This window comes from Sarcophilus harrisii, chromosome 4, assembly GCF_902635505.1.
Source record: "Sarcophilus harrisii chromosome 4, mSarHar1.11, whole genome shotgun sequence".
Classification (NCBI taxonomy): Eukaryota; Metazoa; Chordata; class Mammalia; order Dasyuromorphia; family Dasyuridae; genus Sarcophilus; species Sarcophilus harrisii.
This window is the reverse complement of record NC_045429.1, coordinates 334,956,701-334,971,767: the sequence shown is the minus strand read 5'-3', so window position 1 is coordinate 334,971,767 and position 15,067 is coordinate 334,956,701. Positions and strand designations below refer to the sequence as shown.

At 46.4% G+C, this 15,067-nt stretch overlaps 1 protein-coding gene across 5 annotated transcripts; it reads left to right on the top strand.

Annotated features, from left to right (window-relative positions):
* Positions 1-1,924: 1,924 nt before the first annotated feature.
* ORMDL3 (ORMDL sphingolipid biosynthesis regulator 3) lies at positions 1,925-12,541 on the top strand. 5 transcript variants are annotated; one of them, XM_012548349.3, is made up of 4 exons: positions 1,925-2,080; positions 9,054-9,251; positions 10,178-10,329; positions 10,783-12,541. In XM_012548349.3, exons 1-4 carry the CDS (start codon positions 2,078-2,080, stop codon positions 10,916-10,918), a joined length of 489 nt encoding a protein of 162 aa, XP_012403803.1. In that variant the 5' UTR covers positions 1,925-2,077; the 3' UTR covers positions 10,919-12,541. The 5 variants fall into 5 exon arrangements, with proteins under 5 accessions (XP_012403803.1, XP_031822061.1, XP_031822062.1 ...); XM_031966201.1 differs by lacking the exon at positions 1,925-2,080 and adding an exon at positions 2,422-2,442; XM_031966202.1 differs by lacking the exon at positions 1,925-2,080 and adding an exon at positions 2,711-2,731.
* Positions 12,542-15,067: the final 2,526 nt, after the last annotated feature.

The following is a 15,067-nucleotide window of genomic DNA, read 5'->3' as shown; positions in this document are numbered from 1 at the left end:
TGGAATGATTTGCCATTTCCTTCTTCAGCTCATTTTGCAGATGAGGAAACTGTGGCAACAGGATTAAGAGACTTACCTGACATAGCTAGTAAATATCTAAGGCTAGACTTGACCTGACTCCTGGCACACTATCCATTATACCATCAAGGTGCCCCAATCACTTCCTATGGAAAGCATTTATTGATTCCTGAAATTATTAATGTTCTCTCTTCATCAATAATGTCCTCTCTTCATCTTCCTAAACTGTATTTTTTATGTAAATATTTTGGATGTATTTATCTATATTTAGTGTCCTGCCCCCCTTTTCAGTTTTTCTAGTAAACTCCTTGAGGACAGAGATTTTAAATTCTTTTATCTTTATAATTCCAATCCCTAGCACCATCATATCAAATTGTGATTTCATACACACAGAAAATGTGACTTCATTGTGAGATCATGGGTCAATTAAGAAGCAACTAGGTGTTGGAGTGGATAAAGACCAGCCATGGAGCCTAGAGGACCTGAGTTCAAATATGGCCTCAGGCACTTATTAGTTGTGATCTTGGCCAAGTCACTTAACCTTTAGAGACTATTGAATAAGGGGGTGACATGTGCGCTTTAGGAAGGTCACTGATCGTTGAGTGTTAAACTCACTCACCCCCCCCCCCCACACACATATATTCGTGTTTAACTGTGCTTAGGTTTGTAGGTGCTTAGCCTACAAAGAAACAAAGATGGTCAATTCCGAACACAATGTATTTTCTCATTATATATCCTTTCATGAAATAGAAAGTTACTGTTGCAAAAATATGCTTATTTTATTTGTGATTGTAATACAAGGTTAGCTGATGCTTTGGATCAGGGAGGGAGTCTGAAATCCGAAATCTTTGGCTCCCAGCCTACTTCCTTGGTAATGAGACGAATCCTTTGGATGCCTCATTATCTGGGCTGGCCCATTACCTACTAGAGTGTTAATTGCTATCCCTGATTACAAGATGAAGGAGATTCAGGCTCTTCCTCAGGTCTGGAGCTGTAGCAGATTTTGGGAATAAATAATCTAAACCTTTCATCGCACACAGGAGGAAATGGGGGAAGTGACTTGTCCAGGGTCACACGGGCATTCAAGATAACCCTGGACCCCAGGACCCCAGACTCTAGACTCTTCTCTATTCCACTTGAGTCTCCTTAGCTAGTCTATTATTTTTGTGACCTTGGACAATCAGTTCACCTGAATAGACCTTGATTTTCATGGAGAGCATATTATGGGAGGATGAATTGAAGTAATACCATGTAAAATGCATTGGTTCTTCGACAAAGAGACCTAATTCAGTTTCAATTGATCAAGGATGGACAGAAGTAGCTACACCCAAAGAAAGAACACTGGGAAATGAATGTAAACTGTTTGCATTTTTGTTTTTCTTCCTGGGCTATTTTTACCTTCTGAATCCAATTCTCCCTGAGCAACAAGAGAACCATTTGGTTCTGCACACATATATTGTACCTAGGATATACCGTGACCTATTTAACTCGTATGGTACTGCTTGCCATCTAGGGGAGGGGGTGGAGGGAGGGAGGGGAAAAATCGGAACAGAAGTGAGTGCAAGGGATAATGTTGTAAAAAATTACCCTGGCATGGGTTGTCAATAAAAAGCTATTTAAAAATAATAATAATAATAAAATGCATTGGGGGAAAAAACAGCATTTTTCTTGTGATTATTTAGGTTCTACATCTCGAGAAAGAGGTTTCAACGGTAGCGTAAACGAACCTGTGGTTCCGGAGGCAGATCTTCAGGTGAGAGTGACTGGGGGAGTGGGGAAGAGGGGGAGAAAGAGAGAATTACTATTGAATCAAGGTGTGATTTCGTGGAGAGACTGCCTGGTGGGATGAAGAACTACAATTCCCAGGAGGCCACGGGCCAGGCGCCTGCCGGTGACATCACAGGAGTCGTGGGCAGCTGACGTGCCAAACTCTGCCAGCGGGGTTGCCCGCTGTCGCTCTTATTGCTGTCGCCGCAGGTAGTTACTACTGTTCCAAGAAGACCCGGCCCCCGGCCACCTCCAGTCCGCCGCCCTGGGCTCCTCGACTGTCTGGCCCTGAATGGTAGGGTGAAGCTGGGTAGGGGTTGGAGGGGGCGGGAAGGCTAGGGGGCAGTTGGTTGAGAAAAAGCTGGGGTGCCTGGGGTCCGGGTTGGGGGGAGCAGAACCTCAGCTCGAAAATGGGGCGGGATATGTGTGCGCATGTTCAAGATGGGGGGGGTCAGGCCAAAGGGGGTTCAGAGGAGGGGAGCCGAAGTGGGAATTCGGAGGAGGGGGTGTGCGCATGTGCAACAGGGGCGTCAAAAGGGGAGGGTCAGAGGAGGGGTATGCGCATGTGCAAAGAGGGTCAAGAGGGGGGCTGCCAGGGAGGGGTCGGGGAGAGAAAGCTCTCTCTGCTGGGGAGGGGTGTGCGCGCATGTGTAAGAGGTCAGGAATGGGGCATGTATGTGTAAAGCGAGGTCAGAAAAGAGGGGTGGGGGTGAGGGATGAGGAAGGGGCATGTGTTATGTGTAAGTGAGATCAGAAGAGGGCGTGCGCTGGAGTAAAATGGGTCCGAGAGAGTGTCGGGGAGGGGGCGTGGACTTGGGGGGGTCGGAAGAGTCGGCAAGGGAGTGTGCGCATGTGTAAGAGGCGGGAGGGGGGTGTGTATGTGTAAAGCGAGGTCAAAGAAGAGGGATGGGGGCTGAGGTGGGGGGTGTTATGTGCCAGAGGAGGGGTATGTCCGTGTGTCCAGAGGGTGTCGGGGAAGGCGCGGTGCGATTGTGTGTCCCGCGGGGAGAGGATGGGGAAGGAGGTTGTGGACTAGTTCTTGCAAGGGCCTGAGGAGGGGGCCGTTGTCAAGGCTGAGGGCCTTGTAACTATGTGTATGAGGGGCTCAGGGGGAGGGGGATTCACAACACTTTTGAGGAGTCATGAGGATGGGCTTGGGACAGGTGATTAGGAAGCTGTGTATTGGGGAGAATCGAAGAGAAAGATCTTGGGGAAGGAATGGTTTGCTCCTGTATACTTGTGATTGGAGAGAGGAAGGTCCTGTGTATATAGGTGGGATGTCGGGGGGGGGGGGGGGGGGGTGCCCGGGGGGGGGGGGGGGGGGCTCGGCCGCGTGCGTGGGACTGAGGGGAGGTAGCGCGGTGAGGGAGCGGGCTCTTTGGGATCCGGACGGGAGCGGCGGTTAGCGCGGACTGAGGGAGTGCTTGGAGTTTGGAAGGAAGCAGCGGAGCTGTGTCTTTGTGGTGGGGAGGTCCTAGCTCCGAAGTCCCTAGTTTTAGTTGAAAACTCCTCCTCCTCGTCTCGCCCTCTCTCTGCCCAACTCCTCCCCCTACCTCTAGCTGTGTACTGAAGCAGCTGTTTGCTAGTCTGAGAGGAACGGCTTCTAAGGTGAGTTGAAGAGGGGGCTCGAGAGACAGGGCAAAGGGTAAAACCGAGGGGAGGAGGGTTAGTTACTTGGAAGGGAGTCACATTTCCTCGCTTGGGTGGCAAGGAAAGGGTCTGAATTTTCTCCCAAAGAGTAGTTTTAAAGGTTGCTTCCATCTCGGCTGCTCTTGGGGTCTGTGGAGGCGGCGTGTGGAGAGGGAGAGGGCTGCAGGGGTTGGGGCATTCTTGTGTGATTCCAGACCCCAGGCATCTCACGCTGGTGTCAGGTTGGTGTCCAGCAAGGAAAAGATTTGTGTTCTGGGAAGAGTGGTTTGGCAAGGGAATTGGCTAATAAAATCCTCCAGGTTGTAGTCTGGCACAGATCCGGTTATGAAATCAAAATGAAGGAGCCACGGGCACTAGAACTTTTCAGCCCCAGCTGCGGGAAGGGGGCAGGGGAATTCTCTGCAGACTCGCTGCAGGATTTCTTTTCACCCTGATCCTTATAGACCCTCCTGGCTGGTGGTCTCTAGAAGTAGTTGGACTACAGGAATGGGAAACATTATTAGACTTATTACATTTATACAAATTGTTGGGCCTTTTAACAGCAGGTCTGCATAAGGTCCTCTGTCTTGTCTGTCTGTTCCTCTGTTCATTTTCTCCCCTGGGACTCCTGGTGGTTTCTGCTCTCCCATATCTGTTACCTACATGTTGCATTTGAGAATTTCATTGAATTATTCAACCTGGATTAAACTGGGAACTGTGTAACAGCTGTGATGAGAGGCATTACTACTATTTTTTCTTCTTCTCCCCCCTGCTATTAATCAGTCAACATGTGATTTCTGTATGCCAGGAACTATGCTGAGCACTGGAGATACAAGGAAAAAGAAAAGACTGTCACTGTCCTGAACGAGTTTATATTTTAATGAGGAAAACAACATGTTCTATATAGGTATTTATGAGATACATACAGAGTAGAAGGAAGATCCCATAGAGGGGAAGTTGCTAGCCTCTGGGGGAACTGGGAAAGGCTTTCTGTGAAAGGGGTGTTTATACCTACGCCCAGAGAAAGAACTCTGGGTGATGACTAAAAACCATTACATTGAATTCCCAATCCCTATATTCATGCCCACCTGCATTTTTGATTTCCTTCACAAGCTAATTGTACAATATTTCAGAGTCTGATTCTTTTTGTACAGCAAAATAACGTTTTGGTCATGTATACTTATTGTGTATCTAATTTATATTTTAATATATTTAACATCTACTGGTCATCCTGCCATCTGGGGGAGGGGGTGGAGGGGTAAGAGGTGAAAAATTGAAACAAAAGGTTTGGCAATTGTTAATGCTGTTAAGTTACCCATGCATATAACCTGTAAATAAAAGGCTATTAAATAAATAAATAAATAAAAAATAAATGAAATGTAAAAAAAAAGAAAACCCAAAGCAAGCAAAAATCTCAAAAAAAAAAAAAAAAAAAAAAAAAGAAAGGGGTGTTTAGGCCAAGTCTTGAAGGAAGCTCCACATATTGAGAGGCAGAGAGGAGGAGGAAGAGCATACCAGACATGGGAGAATAGCAGGTACAAAGGCACAGAGATGGGAGATGGTGGCTCTTGTTTGAGGAGCAAGAGTATGGCTGAATTGTAGAGTATACAGAAGAAGTAATGTATAAGAAGAGTGGAAAAAAGGAAAGGACCCACAGTCTAAAAAGAGCTCTGTGCCAAATAGAGGTATTTGCATTTGATCTTAGGGGCAATAAGAGCCACTAGTGTGGTGGGAGTGTGGAAGGAAGAAAGAATCAGTTTTGTTCTTTAGGAAAATCATTTTGGCAGCTACATGTGGAGGATTGATGTATTGGAGTCTCTTCTTGAGATGGAATGTTTAGGATGCTAATGTAATAGTCAAAATAGGAGGTGATAAGGGAACTGAGATGCAGCTCTGTGAATTGCTAGAAGGGGATATATGTGTGAGAGACATGGAGAGAGAAAGGAGAACCTTAGCAACTGATTCTATTTGTGGGTGAGTGAGAGTGAGTTGAAGAGAACACGAGATTGTGAATTTGGGTTCCTGGATAGGTGGTGGTGCCATAGACAGAATAGGAGAGTTCAGAAGAGGTGTAGGCTTGAGGGGGCAAAGATAATGAATTGTATTTTAGACATGGCAAGTTAAGCTTCAGGACCAGTCCTCAGATTGCATAGAGGTGGTAATTAAACTCATGGGAGATGATGAGATCCCCAAGTCATAGAGTACAGAGGGAAAAGAGAAGAGAGTTCAGGATTGAACCTTTGAGGTTCAATGTTATGCTTTGAGCATAACAGTTAATGAGTGTGACATAGATGAAGAACCAACAAAGGAGACTAAGAAGTGGTCTGGTAATCTAGAGGTGAAAAAACTATCCAGAAGAGGTGGTTATCAATAGTGTCAAATGCTGCAAGAAAAGTCTGAGAAGGATTAGGTGGCCATTAGATTTGGCTAGTTGAGACCTTGATAACTTTGAAGAGAGCCTTTTCAGTTGAATGATGAGATGAAAGTCAGGAGGACTTTGTTTAGAAGTCCTGAGGATTTGTTTAGAAGAGAGTAAGAGAGGAGAGCCAGTGCACACACTGAATGTAGATGGCTTTTTCAAGGAGTTTAACTGAAAAGGAAAAGCCTCTTAAAATCATAGATGGCAGAAATGATTGGATCAAATGAGGATCGAATTTTTTTTAAGGACTCAAGAAACTTATATGTGTTTTGTAAGCAGCGGGGGTGGAGTTAATAGGGAGAGAAGGAAGATTGGAGAGAACAAAGAATGCCAAAAAGGAGGATAATTTCAGATGGTGATGTAAAAAACTTGGCTGGGGCCAAGTAAAGGAGGATAATGGTGGTCTTTATATGGGTCCTAAGGGCTTGGGCTCAAGAATGATTCTTGGACCCATCTTAAAGAATCCTGGGAGCTGCTGATATTCCTGTCATTTCTAATGGGGGTGTATTTTTCTGGACTTGTGGTATTATTGGAGTCCTAGAGTAGACTCTATCCTCTTTCTCTTTGTCATTAGAAGTTGATAGCTCCTTCCTTCCCAGTACCTGAAGGAGGCTTCATTTTATTCTCCATAATACTTGGGGTCCCAGGATCACACAACCCTAAGGACTAGATAGTGAGTAGATGGATCACAGTCAGAACTCTAAAGGTAACAGGAATTAGGGAGTCCCCAGGTATTGGTTCTTATGAATCAAACTGCCCCAGAAGTACCTTGTCTGGGGAATAACACACACCTTCACCTCTGTTCCATCCTCTTATTCCCAGGCCTGGGCCAGTAAACAACTGAGCTACCTAGAGTTTCCTAGCTTCTTGTGTTCTTGTTTGGCTTAATTACCAGGTTTAATAGGCTATAGTGATTAATCCCACTGGAAACTTAACCTATCTAGGTTTCACTCTGGGGCAAGATTTCCTTGGACTTTGTAACCCTATGTGGATTTGTGTTTGTTACAGAGAATGAAGGTTTCTTTTTAAGATCTTAAAACCTTAAGCCTGGAAAAGTGAGTTGTGTGTTGGGAGAAGGTTTGCCCTAAATGTCTTAGGAAATTTAGAGACTGAGCCCAAGCTATCTGGCTCCTAATGTTGTGGTAACTCTGGGCAAAGGTGGACTGTTTCCTAGAACTGATCCGCTCATTTGGATGAGAAAATAGGACAAGTTCACTCTTAGACTTGTATGGTTGGGGTGATGTTCTTTGGTGGCACCTTCCTCATACCCTTATGTCCTTAAGAGATATGAGACCATTGCTTTAGGGGAAAGCCTTGTGTGTTCTCTTCAGGCACCCCTAAGATCTTAAATGGGTGATGCTGTCAGCGCTTCCCTTCCTGAGCAATCAGTAAAGGCTCCTCTAGTCAGAGGGGGGATAGTATCTGCTTCCCTCCTTGACCAGGATGCTAGAGTCATCAGGGAAACAAGAACAGCTAAACTAGGGACAAGAGAGCTTCCCCTGGAGACTTTGTTAAACAGAAAACAGATGACAGGTTCTATGAGGTGAATCAGGGTCTGTGGGAGAAGGGTCAGGGTAATGGAAGAAGTTCCCCAGTTGAGAACTGGCAAAGGGTAGGACCTGAAGGGAAGTATGTTGCAGAGTCCTGGCACGGGGTGGAGCGCTCCGAGTAAGAACAAAGGGAAGACTGAGGCCCATAGACCAGAGTTAGGAGGTGCTCATAAAGGGGCACAGGCTAGGAAAGTCACCTCAGTTACATATGTGTGCCTCAGCATGCTTCATTGATGCCATGCTTAATACTTCTTTAAACATGTGTAAACACAAACTTCTATTTTTTTTTTTTTAAGGGTCTTCCTTTTGTCCTTGGCTCTTAACCCCTTAACCTTGGCTTAAGAAAGTAAGCTGCCTGGCCACTTCTGAATGCATTGACTCTTGATTTTTTCCAATTCCTGTACCTGGGAATGAATGGCCTGGATAGTGAGAGAGCTTGTTGGGCTTTCACAGGTGGGCTCTCACTAATGGTGTGAAAAGATGCTACTTCCTTCTAACAGGGGTGGTAGCAGAAAAGGGAGGAAGCAGCACAGAGGTACAGCTTTGTGTTCTTGACCTGGGCTGGCTCCAGGTACAGAAAAAACTTTGGTGGATACTGGCCAGGAAGCTCCCTTTCTTTTGTGTTTGGGATCAGGAAGATTGCCAGCAATAATGAGGGAGCCGTGCCTGTCCGAGGCTTGGCCCCAGGGTCGGTGGCATCCGGATAACTTCTTTAAAGGGTCTCAGACTGGCACATCTAGGTGGGTTGCCCAGTACCTCTCCCCATCTAGGTGGAGAGGCAGCTGCAGAAATTGTCTTTGCTTGCTGATCTCTTAACCCAACACTGACCTTTTGTGGTAGGAGCAGCCTGCATTTATCAGTTTGGGGAATGGCTTGTAGAGAAGGGACACTTCTGCTGCTGCTGCTGGCCCTTACATGGTCCCATCCTCCCCCTCTTCCTTCTGGTCCTGTATCCCCTGAGGTAGGAGTTGGGAGGACGGAGAAGAAAAGAAAGGAGGCCCAGGTTGTTGCTGAGATATTGGGGCAACCTTGAAGTTGGGGTTCCTGTTGTGCTGCCATCAGAGATGGGGATTAGAGGAAAAGGGGGAAGGTTCTTTAAGAGTGTCCTTGGCCCTCTGCTAAGGGTAATTTCTTTTCCTTCTGTGGTTTTTGGAGGAAAAGATTATTTCCATTCTGATTTGGGGGGAAGGGGCTACAACAACTACCGGGAATAGGTTTTCCTTTGTAGGTTCCTGCTGAATTCTATTCCAGATTCCTCTTCTGCCTGTGGGGAGAGATCAGAGGACCTGGGAATGACACTTCCAGCTGCTTCCGGCTCCCTGACTTCCCAGAGGACTTGCTCCAGTGGGGGTGGGGGGAGGGCTGAGTGGAGGCAGTGTTTATCTCTACCTTGCAGTATGAAATATTGAGCTGAGTCCATACTGATTGTCTCTCCTATTCCCTCTTCCGGGCTTAGAAACTAACTGGATAAGAGAAGGGGGCCTTTAGATAGGGGTAGGGAAGAACCTTTTCTGCTACCTTTTTGGGGGGAGAATCTGGATCAATGGGGAGGAGAAGGCAGAGTATTACAGCCTCCTGCATCTCAGGAGAAATTGAATCTTGTGCTGGGTGAGCCCAGAGCAAACATTTGAGCCTGTGTCAACCTCCAAACCCCTGTGTACTGGTTTCAGAGCGGCGGCCCCAGGGGCAGCAAGATGAATGTGGGCACGGCGCACAGTGAGGTCAACCCCAATACAAGGGTGATGAACAGTCGAGGCATCTGGCTCTCGTACGTGCTGGCCATCGGGCTCCTCCACGTTGTGCTGCTCAGTATCCCTTTTGTCAGTGTCCCAGTCGTCTGGACCCTCACCAACCTCATCCACAACATGGTGAGGATCCTTCCTACATTCCTAGTTCTTAGTTCCTGACTATACTGGTTGTACTCCTAGCCTGCTCAGGTGTGGTGATTGTTCCAGACATGCAGGTGTTCTGGCTGACTGTCATAGGGACAATCGCAGGTATTTTCTTACCTACTGCTAGACAAATGACGGGGCTCTGATTTGAGTCTTAGGGTAGTTGAAGTCATCTCATCTCCTTATCTTTACATATCCTCCCCCTGCACAGCTGTATAAATTCCCAGGAGAGATTTTTGATTAAAAGCAAGTAAATAGGGATGGTGACACAGGATAAGAGAGACACTGAAAGCTGAGCTCAGGACCAGGAAAAATGTCTGCAACCCAGGAATCCCTAACTCTTGGCCCTATGTTGATCCCTTTCCTCCCACTGCTTTTTATCAATTGTTTTCTTGGACTGGAATCTGTGCTTGTTCTCCCTTATTGATTCCCTCTTTTCTGACCATCCCCTACAGCCTAAATCAGTAAACCAGATTTATTTTGGTATTATCTTTAGGGAGCTCAGCCCTCTGCTCATTTTTAAAGAGATTAGGGACAGGAACCCAACTTTCCTTAATATCACCTGTGAGAAGATGCTCCTTAACCAGCATCAGGGAGTCCAGGGCTAGGCCATCTTCATTGGGCCTCCGAAGCTTCTGCTGCTCCCCTCTCCCCTAGTACTCTTTGACTTGGGCCTTGACTCTACTCCCCTGTCCCTTTAGCTAGCCATGGAGTCATCTTCTAGGGTTCTGATTTCTCCTCATTGCTCATCTGCCAGAGCATACAGTCTTTGCTGCTTGGCCATAGCCTTCAGCCCTGCACTGGCAGGACTGAGCTCCTAATCCCATGGCCTTCTTCCAGATTATGTGTGTCACTCCCTCCTCTCTATGGGATCTCTCTGATACAAGTCCCCTTCCTTCCAGGGCATGTACATCTTTCTACATACAGTCAAAGGAACACCCTTTGAGACACCTGACCAGGGGAAGGCACGGCTGCTTACTCACTGGGAACAGATGGACTATGGGGTACAGTTCACGGCCTCCCGCAAGTTCCTGACCATCACACCGATTGTGCTGTGAGTTCCAGGGATGGGTGCTTCATGTTACCTTAGACATGGCCAAGGTTGCTCTTCTGAATAGAAGAATGGGATATAATTGCTCTAGGACCTGACATGGCGTAGTGCCTTTTCCTTCCTGCTGTTTTAGCTCTGTAATAGGTCTTGGGAGAAAGATGGAGGGACTGGCAGAGGCTTTACGTCCCTGGAGGAGGACTCTTTGTTTTCTGTGCCTTAACCATTGACCTCTCATGAGATCAATTCATGAGCAAAGAGGAGGTAAGGGTAATATATAGAAGGGACAGAGTACTTTGAGGGGCCCTCAGTAACCACCAGGGAGTTGAAGGTGTTGTCCTTCGTCCTCACTAACAATTCAGAAATCGAATCGCCTTTTGTTCACCTTCCTTCTTTTCAGAGAGTGAAGGATGAAGTCATGTCAAGGGCTTATACCTCTCATTCTTTTTCCCCAATTAGGTATTTCCTAACCAGCTTCTATACAAAATATGACCAGCTCCACTTCATCCTGAACACAGTGTCTCTGATGAGTGTGCTGATTCCCAAGCTGCCTCAGCTCCATGGCGTCCGGATTTTTGGGATTAATAAGTACTGAGGGCCCAGCTCTCTCCTTGCCCTGCCCTAGGGGAATCTGAGAAGATGAAGATGAAGGGGGCCTCCATGCAGGTGCCCAGAGACTGGTGTTGAGCCTGTGGGCCTAGTTAAAGCTCTCCCTTCCCCTTATTCCCCCACCTTGCCCCCTGTAGTCAAAACAGAGTAGCCTTTAGTGGGTTTGGGGGGGGGGGGTTCTTCCCTGTTCTCCCTCCTCTCTCAGTGGCTTTGCCCCCTTTTTGATTTTTCCCATTTGGATAGAGAATAAATGTGAGAGGGGTTGTGTGGTACTTCAGTGGGCCCACCTACTTGGGCTGAGGAGGGACAGAGGATGTTGGGAAACTCCGTCATTCACTGTAACTCTGGCCAATGCACTTTAACCCCCTCCCTCCCCCCAAGCGGGGGGGGCAGAGGGAATGGTACAGCCTCTAGATTATATTTCACTTTATCAATTCTCTTGGTTGACACTCAGAGAGAGTGAGAATGTGTGTGTGTGTGTGTGTGTGTGTGTGTGTGTGTGTGTGTGTGAGAGAGAGAGAGAGAGAGAGAGAAAACTTATGAGTCAGTGCATGCGATTCTACCTTTCAGGACAGAATGTCTGTCTATCCACCAAGTCAAGTCCATTAGGTACACAAAAGATCAAGGAAAAGTTATTTAGGCATTTGGGAGTGGAGAAGGTACTGTGTGAGTAGGGCAGTAATCAGGGGTAGTTTAGTCCCCCAAAGGCTCTGGCTTAGCCTAGCCCAGTGGGGTTGGGGGCTGTGTGTGTGTGGAGAGAGGTCAGGATGGTGATGCTGCAGGGGAGCTAAAAGGAGAAGGTTACAGATGGAGGCTCTTTTTCTTCGTTCTTGAGCCAGTTTCTAGAGGAGAAGGCACAGAGAACTCAGATTGGTGTCTGGGGTTGTAATGTTGAGGCAGAGGGATGGATGAGCCCTCAGCAAGAGCAGTGTGGTCTGATGAGGGCCATGGGAGGGGGTAAGGGAGCGGGGTAGGAATCCCACAAAAGCCACTTTGCACTGACTTGAAATACACCAACTGCCTTTAGAATTGGGTTGGGAAAGAAAGGCCCCAGCGTGGCCTCTGATTCTAGTAGAAGTCCTCCCCTCCATCAGCCTCCCTTCCTCCCCTCCCTGCTCGCATCGTTTGGCTGGACCCCAGGTCCTCGTGGGCTCACAGAGTGCAGGCGTGGGCGTGGTGCTTTGTTGGTGTGGGTTGATCAGCCCTTTCTTTTTCCTGTTCTTGAGGGCATCATTTGGAGCTGGCACTCTTTGGGTGGGCATGGCCTGCCGCCCTAGAGCTTCTCTTCCTGGTAGCTAGGCCACTGAGAGGAGCCAAGAGGTGGGGCTCAGGAGGGGATGAGGGGAGAGTGAACAAGCCCGGGTGTGCTTGTGCTCGAGATCCTGTGTGCTTGAGACACCTTCTGGTCCCTCCACAAAGTGTGAGGGAAGAGGGCTGGCCACTGCGCCTTGTCCTCTGCCTCTTGTGCCCCCTCCCTCACAACCCTCATCCTATGTATTATAGGGAACTTTCAGCTCAAATCCTTTCTAAGACAGTGTGAATAGGATTTTTACTCCCTCTTTGTACAGTATTCTGAAAGAAGCAAATAAAAGGCAGTGTGTTTCTGTCCTCCCCTTGTTTGGTCTCTGTTCTGTTGATGGGTGATTGGGCTTCAGGGTGGGGTTTGGGGGGAGCATGGGCCCTAGATTGTGCAACCTCTCACCACCTAGAAGATGCTTAGCCCAGACCTCCACGGGGACTGCAGTTTCCTTCTTCAGCTGTCTCAGTCCTGGGCAGTGCCATCACCAGCTGAGGTGGCCCTCCCCTCAAGGGCAAACCCAGGAGCTCGCTGAGGGCAGAGTTCTCAGACCAGGTGGTGTCTGTCTGTCCCTGCTGGCCCCCTCCACTGGAGAACATACTCAGGAGACCACCTCTTGGTGGAGGGGGGAAGAGAGGTCAGTGAGCTGACATATGGAGATGCTGCCTTCTCCACAGTCCAGACTCCACTTCCACTGTGACAACTCTCAACAAGCTGCACGGTTTTGTTTTTGAGAATGAAAGGAGAAGTGTAACTCCCTCCTTCTGGAGGCTGGTGTGGGTGACTAGTGGGAACGAGTGACCAGCAGTTCAGGTGGATCTGCCCTTTGCCCAATTGGCTTTTCTGGCCTCCTTTCAAGGTCATCGTCCTCTTAGCTCCCTTTGCCCGTGTCTGTACCACAGTGACCCGGAGTAGGGTCAGTGTGACCATAAAGAGGGTCTTCCCATAAACAGAGCTATGTGATCAGGTCTCTGTAAGGGCCAAACGCCTGGAGCTGTACATGCTCTGCTGCAGTGTCTGGCCCTGTCTGTGTGACTGAGCTCTCCTTCCGGCCTATCCGCGTCGCCCTACCCCAAACCCCTCTCCTAGCCTCGGTCCCCTCTCCCTCTTCCTGCTTTCTCTCCCCCTCTTGGGGATCGCCTTCCCTTCCCTCTGATTTCCTCTTCTGAGCCAATCCACCACCCTTGTGATTGCCACGTTGCCATTCCCCTTTTACCTTGGTCTTCTGCTGACCTGTGTAATTCATTTAACATTCCAGCCATCAGATTTCACTGCTTCAACTACCTCATCTGACCCCCTTTCACTTCTACCTCAGTCCAAATGGACCAGAACTTCTTCCCCTACTTCCTGAGACCAAGAAAAAGGGATCAGTGATGATCTTCAGATTCATATCCCCTTGAGTTGTGTGTGTATGTGTGGGGGGAGGGTTTGAATAATTTTTTTGAACTTGACAAGCATCAAGAAACAACCATTTCTTTATACAAAGACTAGAAAAAGGATTACACTTAGGACTGATAAATTATGGCTTGCCTTTTAAAAAAAGTTTGTATTTGTGTATATGTAAATGTACATATAAAGTTCAACATTTTAGTTTCATTACTGTCATCTTTTTTCCTGAACCTTCTGTTTTCTTTTGTGTACTTAAAAACTGTTTCAATGAGCTCCCTTTCTTCCTTATTTTTGGCATTACTATTAATAGTTCCACTCTTCTTCTCTCCTCCATTAAAAACAACAAATTGTATACAAATAATCATAGTCAAGCAAAACAGGTTCACATATTGGTCATGTCCAAAAATGTATGTATCAATCTCCTCCAGTCTCCTACCTCTCTGGTAGTTTGCTACCAGTTATTGGATAGTGTACTCCATTAAGTCCTCTGGAGTCCTAGGTGGTAAGTGTTTTTACAAGAATTCTTGTTTTGCAGTTCTACTTTTCTTTACAACAACCTAATTACTAATGTTCTGGTTCTGCTCACTTCACTCCACATTAGATAATAGGTATCTCCCCAAGTTTCTCTGGATCCCTTTGTATGCAATAATCCCTAACATCATTTATTCATTCATTTCCCAATTAATGGGCATCCATTTTGTACCAGATTTCACAAATGAATCATTTATATTTGATGGCATGTTGCCATAAATATTGTGTCCTTTTATCTTCTTTTTTTGGGTGTCTTCACTGTATTAACCTCATGGTGTCCCTTTGAGTTTAAAGACTGAGATAAGCCTGGATCCCTGCCTAAGTTACTTCTGCTCATACCCAACTGCTATTTTAACTTTTAAAAAAGATCATAAACAATTAAAATCTATATACAAAATAAGGAATGGGGTCATTATAAAACTATTAACTTACTCATTTTAACAAAGGAATAGATTAATAGTCAATAAACACTATGTTTACTTTTGTCCCTTTACCCTCCTCCTGGAGCTCCCTTACCTAATACTTAATTTTATCTATTTTTGTTCTGGTTCGGTGTCACTTTCTCAAGTCCTTTCCATGTCTTGTACTTTGTATTTATCATTTTATGGTAAAATAATAATCTCTTATGTTCACATAATAGTATTGATTCAGCCGTTTTCTTTTTTTATAGCATTTTATTTTTCTAAATACATGGAAAAATAATTTTGGACATTCATTTTTGTAAAACCTTGCCTTGCAAATTTTTCTCCTTCTCTTTCTCCCTCTCCCTTCCCAAGACAGCAAAAATCTGATATAGGTTAAATATGCAATTCTTCTACACATGTTTTTATACCCATTCTGTGAAAGAAAAATAAGATCAAAAGGGGAAAAAAAAAACAGGAGAAAGAAAAAAAAACCCAACCAAACAACAATAAAAAG

What these genes read in the sequence shown, in the direction of transcription:
- ORMDL3 (XM_012548349.3), top strand. An exon ending in CCAACCTCATCCACAACATG is followed by an intron (nt 9,252 to 10,177) that starts GTGAGGATCCTT and finishes CCTTCCTTCCAG; the next exon opens with GGCATGTACATCTTTCTACA. An exon ending in ACCATCACACCGATTGTGCT is followed by an intron (nt 10,330 to 10,782) that starts GTGAGTTCCAGG and finishes TTCCCCAATTAG; the next exon opens with GTATTTCCTAACCAGCTTCT.